This window comes from Triticum dicoccoides, chromosome 7B, assembly GCF_002162155.2.
Source record: "Triticum dicoccoides isolate Atlit2015 ecotype Zavitan chromosome 7B, WEW_v2.0, whole genome shotgun sequence".
NCBI lineage: Eukaryota > Viridiplantae > Streptophyta > Magnoliopsida > Poales > Poaceae > Triticum > Triticum dicoccoides.
Window position 1 is genome coordinate 609,605,596 of NC_041393.1, and position 7,839 is coordinate 609,613,434.

Sequence of the window (7,839 nt, forward strand, 5' to 3'; positions counted from 1 at the left end):
AACAAGGCTCCCTGGAAAGACATCTTGAAGTTAAAATAGGTCAGTTTTTTCGTCATCAGTATTGTGTTTTTGTATGACTTAGTTGCTTGCATTTCTGTATATACTTGCCAGAACACTAGACAAGAGTTGCCTGCAAATTAATTCGCAGCCATGAAAATGTTTGAATGATTGTCTCCCAGGATGGAAGTTTTTTTATCAATGCAAAAGTTCTACACGTGAAAACAACAGATAAAGGATAGTTGTCTGAATCATTCATACAACTTGAAAGAAATACCAATACAAATAGCTTCCAGAATAAAAAAAAAAGCAAAAAAAGAGCCCAAGTCATAGAATTCAAATTGTGTTATTTGGTCTTCTCAACCCTTTCCTCTTGGGTTTCCTCTTTGTCACCATGGTTTCCACTCCTTTTTTACATTCACACCAATCTTGTTTTGCATAGCGCAGAGTTGTGATCAACTGAACCATAATAACTACACTTGGTCTTTCTCTTAGGGTGCAGATCAAGTGTTGACTGAATCCTCTTCATTTTTGCTCTTCATTTGGTTGTTGGCTTTGGCGGGTCTCTAGGGATTGGCGGGTCAGCCGCAGTAGGAGTAGGATATTTGAGGTCTTGTTCCTTTGTAGAAGCTTCTGGCTGCATTCCAGTACCCCGTGTAGTGGCAAAATTTGGAGAGGTGGTCGCGCATGTCTCCCACGGGGTGTTGCAGAAGAAGACAGCAGTGCCCCTCCACTTTTGCGTTGCCCTTTTTGTTGTGATGTGGAGGAAGTAGAATGCTCTCCAATTCCAGCAGGCATTTGTTGAAGTCTTGATGGGGGCGGCGCCCCCCCCCCTGGTGGTATTGCTGGCCACCTGTTTTGTGCTGGGGGACCCCTGGGTAGTTGTTCTTGCCCTGTTGGTAGATGTAGAGGCCACCAACTTGGTGGTGTATGCCCTCAGGTTGTTTGTGTAGCTCCTCTCAGTTGTGCTACAAATAGTCCTGATGGTGTAGGCACCACTAGCAGGGCTGGCGCTATTGTGGTTTGGGGTGTAGATCCCATCTTGGGGTGTGCAAGCACTCCAGAAGGATCAACCATTTGGGCATTTGGGCTGCTTTTCTTTGCTGTGGTGCAGAAGTAGTGGGACGCTGCATAGAGTTAGCAGGTGGTTGTGCACCTGCAGTAGGAGGAGGTGGAGGGGCACTATTCATTGGAGGAGTATTGCCTTGTGGTGCAGAACCTAATACTCGGGGGTGGACCACCACGGGGGCCACTAGGACCTATTGTTGGCTTATTTTTTCTCGACAAGTTCAAGTGTTTTATTTCTGTGCGAGCTGCCCGCATATGCCTCCTCACGATGTCTGAAGCAGCATCTGACGCACTAGCAACACGAGCAAAGCTTGCAAAATCTAAGGACAAGTTTGCATGCCTAAGTTCTTACTTCGACTGCGCTAGCAACTCATCGGGCTGACCTTCATTTGTAGGGGGTGCACTGGGGATTGCTTTAGGTGTCCATCTCCTCAGAATGTACTATGCAGGGATTTCATCTATACCAAGGTAGGTGAAAACCTTCAAGATGTGGTAGCAGAGCATGCCGTCTCCGTCCATTTTGCAGCACTGGCACATGTAGTCTCCAGCAGCAGGGTCTGATGTCATGAAGTAACTCCTAGAACCATACTTAGCAACCCACTTATGTGTATGGTCATGGTTGGTATTATTGGGGTAAATCTCATACAAGTGACCGTACATTGTATCTCCCAGTCAACTTGAATTCGGTACAAAACTTCTCATACAAGTCCCTAGTATAGGTACCATACGCTTGCTTCTCAATGGGAAAAGACGACCACATTTCAGTTTCCAAATGTTCAGTCCGGTAGTCTTTTCCACCCTCCCGAACAAGTATGTGAGTCCGTATTTTTGAATATTTCTTGATGAAGTTGAGGATGGAATTGTGTGGGTTCACATATCTCTTAAGGACAGTGTTGAAACCCTCACTTCATTGGGTTGACTGCAGGAATGGGAAGAATTGGTGTTTGAAGTAGCAAGGAACCCATGTTGCCCAGTATTTATATAGGGTCTCAAAGTGTGTGTCAGCCATAACCTCATACTTGAACATTAGAGCAGCCCATGCTGCCTCGAACTCCTCCGGTGTCAAGCTGAAGTCAATACAATTGTTGAAATCTTCCAACAATCCAGGGTTTCGCCCCAACAAGGCACCAAGCTTTTATTGAGCTTTTTTCATTATATGCCAACGGCAACAACGGTGAACACTTGTTGGGAACATCCTTTTAATTGACTGTGCCATCGCGATGTCTTTGTCAGTTGTGATGTTAGTAGGTGCTAGACCATGCATTGCTTCAAGAAAGGTCCCAAACAGCCAATCAAAGCTTGTAGCCAAATCTTGCCTCACAAACCCGCAGCCCAACATGAATGATTGTCCATGCCGATTAATTCCAATGAATGGTGCAAAGGGCATGTTATACATGTTAGTCATGTACATGGTGTTAAATGAGATACAGTCATGGTATGCCTCTACGTAAGCCTTCCTTGCTGCACCGTCAACCCATAAAATATTATCCACCTTGTCCTCATCATCATACTTTATCGTGTAAAAGAAATCTGGATCCTCTTTTTGTTGGTCTTTAAAGTAGACAACTGTCTCAATCATATCACCTTCTTTTCTCGCATGCTTGTTCAATTCCGACTTCAAGTTTGAAATATGTTTAGTACCATAAGGAACAATCAACTCTGTCCCATAGTAATCTGACATGATGTGTGTCATACGACCTGCAAGCAAAAACATAGTGGCTAGTTAGTCTAACGCATTTGTATGTAGAGGTAGTTGGACAGTACCACAAGACCTTCAAGCAAATAAACATCTTTTGGAGGCAAATAAAGGCATACACTTGCCTAAGATTATTGTAGTCATTAACCTAATAAATGAAGTCTTAAAGAAAACCAAAATTTTCACATTCAAGATTAGTCAAGTATACACTTTTTCTGCCTAAGGTATGAATAACTAACACACTAAAACCAAGGGAGATGGAAGTGTACTACAGGCAAGCACTTGGTTAGGGTCTGAGCAACTTACATAGCAGGGCAAGGCAAGTCCAGGAGGAAGCCAAAATTTCCCTTTTTGAATAATAAACCAGGCAAGTAGTGGGGTAGGGAATGAGCAACTCACATAACAAGCAAGGTCAAGTATAGGAAAAAAACAAATTTCCATCATTTCAGGGTTTAAATAATAATGCATACAAGTAGGTTGGTTAGGCAAGCACTGGGGTAGGGTGCAAGAAACTCACATAGAAACCAAGGCAATTGTAGGAAGAAAACATATTTCCATCATTTTGTGGGTTTAAAAAATAATACAGCAAGCAGGTGTGCAGGGTTTGAGCAACTTACAAAGCATATAAAGGCAAATCATGGAACAAACCTAATTTCCCCATATTTTTTGCTTTAATAATAAGCCAAGGTGGGGTCTGAGCATCTGAAACCAAGGTCAGTCTTTGGAACAAAGTTAATTTTGCACATTCAAGAGAAGACCAGGAAGTACTTGCATAAGGTATGACCAACTAACACAGCAATCCAAGAATAGTTCAGGATTTTTCCTAGTCATAGTTTAGGAGGGAACCAAACCTATAGTCAAGTTGCAATTATGGAGATGTGTGAGGAAAGCCCTTTCTTCTGGTGGGATCCCTTGGTGTGATCTCAGGTACTTAGTCAAAGATAGTTTGTCAACCAACGGGTGGTTGTGCTCAGCAACAAAGTAAATGACCTCCCAGCGGCTATCTAATAACTTCACCACCATCTTGGCTTTGCAACCTATTTCCACTATTGTATCCCGCTTCCGCTTCTTGGTTTTGTTTTTTAGTTTGCCTTCATCATTAAGAAAGACAATTTCATCCTCTCCATCAATATTTTCACCTTGTTCTACAATATTGTCTATGGCAGGAATTCTTTCTGCTCCTCCATCATCAACTTTAGTTTTCTGAAACTTATTTCACACAAATTGCTGCTTTATCAGCTCAGTAGTTTTAACAGACTTCCTCGAAGTGTTCTTCATGATAAAAAACCCAAGTTGCAAAGCATATGCGTGGTAGTGTTCTTTGGCGCCTTCCACAGTATCAAACCTCATACCAACATATGGCTCCTTAGGCTGTGACCAATCTTCGTCATCGTTTTCACCTTCCAAGCCTGCCAAACCATTTCCAATAGTCCCCCAGTTTCATCTGCAGCCGATGTGACATCAAGGGTGTGCGCATCCGTATCTGTTGCTTCTTCTCCAGGGACAGTTGCACCTCTTGCAGTTCCCCCAACATCAATGGAGTGCCCAGCCCTGTCCACTGTGCCTGTCATAGGTGTTGCAACATTTTGTGTAAGCATAGCATTAGGAGACTCAGCACCACCATGGGGGTTACTGTGTTGTGTGCATAATACATGATCTCCAAGATTACTACTGTCAGGAATTTGCAATTGAGGGTCAATTTCTGCTGGCAACTCATTTAGGTCAATCATCTTCACCCTGCACATTTTTTTGACACCAAGTTAACGAAGCAGGTTAGGTGAATCAGGTAAGCATCCAACACACAGAGTGTAGGCAAGAAATTTACTAAGAGATAATATTTAGCTTGACACAAGTTTCTTTTTTACAAGAGCGTTGCTACAAAATACAGTAAGCATACATGCATGAAAAACCAAACACAAGTCGCTCTTTCTCTACACATGTTTTCTTTCTTCTGGGGTATATCAACAGTAGTTTCTTACAACATATGTATTTTTTCAGTGATGTAAGTTCGCCATCTGATTCAAGGTTTTGGTGAAGCAAGGCGCATGGAAAAGATTATTTCTTCTTTGAAGTGCATCTTTTTAGCTTTTGGGAAACTTGTGTCAACAAGACTGATATCGAGAGTATATTGTTATATGTTCGATTTTTTAGGAGTTGTCAAGGATGATGCACTCTTTGTGTTCAAATAACTTTTATTTTTAGTTGCTTTGTATTGGGAGGAATAGAACATTATCTTCTATGCACAAGACCGTTTTCATTTGCTATTTCCTTTTGTCTTTATGTTTCCATATCATCCTTCTTTGCAGAATCATTTTTAGGCAATTAGTATGGTCATTCCAAACTAACATTTTTTTCAGAATGCAACTGGAGCATCCTACTATTCATAAGATGTCCATGTTTAAAGTAGGAAACAGTGTTCAACCATTTCCCTTGATGGTAATGTTTGCTACTGGGCAGGTTTTTTATTCATTCATTTTTTTCCTTTTGTAGTAATATGCAATATCACGTACGAGTTGCTTAGGATATTCAGTTGATGCTCAAAACAGTGTTGCTTTAAGTATAGTAGTTGACAACAATCATGTTAGTTATTTTTTTGAAATTATCATGTTAGTTGCTTCAGATAACCAACAGTAGTTGCTTGAAATAAGCATCCCAATAAGCAGGGTTTTAATATCTCCCCAGCATGTTTAGTTGATAATAGTAGCAGCAGTTTATCTTCTTGAAACCAACAAAGTTCCCTTTTGCCTAAAAAATTGTAGCATTTGCTTAAAAGGAACATAGCTTTTGCCTAAAGTAAGTAAAGTAGTTGCTCAGAACAAGGGGTTTCACTAATGTTCCAAACCACCTAAAAAGTTTCATGAAACACAGCTATCCTAGCCCTGTTTGTCAATCACAGTTTTCGTTGCTTGAAATATCCTCACAATTTGCTCTCAAAATCAACAGAATTTGCTCAAAGATCTATTCCCAAATCCTAGCAATTTTTGGGATAAAAATAACCACAGTAGATCAATAGTAGCTACTGTTTATCTTCTTGAAACCAACAGAGTTCTTTTTGCCTTAAAAACTGTAGCATTTGCTTAAAAGGAACATAACTTTTGTCTAAAGTAAGTAAAGTAGTTGCTCGGAACAAGGAGTTTCACTAATGTTGCAGACCACCTAAAAAGTTTCATGAAACAAAGCTATCCTAGCCCTGTTTGTCAATCAAAAACTTTCGTTGCTTGAAATAACCTCACAATTTGCTCTCAAAATCAACAGAATTTGCTCAAAGATCTGTTCCTAAATCCTAGCAATTTTTGGGATAAAACTAAACACAGTAGATCTCTTTTTTTTACTAGCACTCATGAAAAAGAAGTTGTAGCACTATTTAGATGAGAATATGTAGTCTTTTGTATAAAACTGAACAAAATAATCCAAAAATTCCAGGAAGAGTGAACAAGGACAGGAGTAGATACTTTGGCAAATTAAATGGAAGAGCTGGGAAAACCTGATCTCCCTGTGTGTCCTTGCTTAGTATTTCTTTCAGTTGTTGTCAATTTCCTTTGACTGACAACCCCCCTATGCCGCCATTGCAGGGTGAACCGAGGTCTGTAGATCTGGGGAAGGAGGAACACCTCTTTTTTCATAGCTTGGGGGAGAAGAAGATGGGGATTCATGGGTGGGTTTGCTCAGGAGAAGGGAATGGCTGGGAGTCACGTGGGGGCGGGACTAGGTGGAGTTGGGTTACATGGAGCATGGGCATGGGCATGCAATTCGCATAATACAGTGCTGGACCAGTGGGTTTCCATTTTCGCTAGGTGGGGACCAAAACATTCCTTTTATGGCTGGCTGCCAGGGAATACTAGGGAGCACCCGGCCACTCCCTAGCCACGTCCTTTACTTTTACACAAGACTCAAGTGCGAGCAGGTAGTTAGCACGTAGAAGAAGCCGGCATCCTTGCAGGCGCGGTCGAGCTCACGGACGACGTCTAGCAGTTCCCCATCACCGCCCATGCCCGGTTCACCGACCTTTTCCACAAGCGCGCTGATATCTGAATAATGCATGCAAAGTGTATGTACTCCCTCCGTTCCAAAATAGATGACCCAACTTTATACTAAATTTGTACTAAATTTAGTACAAAGTTGAGTCATCTATTTTGGAATGGAAGGAGAAGAGAATATATCTCAGAGATAGATTGACAGGCGCCGCTTCTTCACGGTGATACGGCGAAGGGGATAATGATGGGGCCTATGCTTGACGTTGATGAGTCCAGACACCGACCAAGCATTTTTAGTCGAGCAAGCGTACTCCGCGTGCCTACGACTGTGACTTGCTCGATCGCTTCCTGCACAGTCGAAAAGTTACAAATGGCGTCGCGCTTCATTCAGCGACACCTCCAACCGGATGACCCATTTCATCTGTGTACATCTGTTTGGATCGCCATCGACAAAACATTGGACAACGCATGGACTTATTCCAAAAACGTGTCTGCTTTGCATTCGCATGGACCCATTTTAGACCCAAATTTGGGCCTCAAATTTACCCGACGACTCCATGCTCTGCGGGACCACACGGTGCTCTTGAAGCTTGACATCTCGAAGGCCTTCGATTCTGTGGGCTTTGTCCAAAGATGGATAGGATGGATCTGTGGACTCCTCGCTACTTCTTACACGCGGATCATGGTGAATGGGGTGCCGGGTAGGCCTATATACAACAAGTCTTGTCTAAGGCAAGGCAACCCGATATCGCCCATGCTTTTCCTCATAGTCATGGAGCCACTATATCGCCTCTTTCAGCGAGCATCGGAGCTGCACTTGCTCGCACCATTGGCACCAACAGGCCTGCGGACTAGGGTCTCCATCTTTGCAGATGATGTCATGTGCTTCCCTAAACCCCACCGGATGGACTTGCAGGCATGCTTTCTGATCCTGGACATATTTGTTGTCGCCTCGGGCCTTCGCGTCAACCTGACGAAGAGCACGGCACTCCCGATCAGATGCATGCAGGATCAGATGATCATGGTCACTAGCATCCTTTGATGCTCCCTTGGACGGTTCCCGATCAAATATTTAGGCCTCCCGCTGACCATCCGCCAGCAATC

General features: G+C 42.7%; 1 protein-coding gene across 1 annotated transcript in view; it reads right to left on the minus strand.

The window, feature by feature from the left end:
• LOC119339205 (probable 2-oxoglutarate-dependent dioxygenase At3g50210) overlaps positions 1-6,802 on the minus strand; it is a 62,191-nt gene extending 55,389 nt beyond the window's left edge. The window contains exons 1-2 of the mRNA XM_037611344.1: positions 6,677-6,802; positions 5,915-5,917 (exon numbers count right to left, since the gene is read on the minus strand). Coding sequence (XP_037467241.1) covers positions 5,915-5,917; positions 6,677-6,802 — 129 coding nt within the window. The remainder of the gene's footprint in view (positions 1-5,914; positions 5,918-6,676) is intronic.
• Between the last annotated feature and the right edge of the window lie 1,037 nt (positions 6,803-7,839).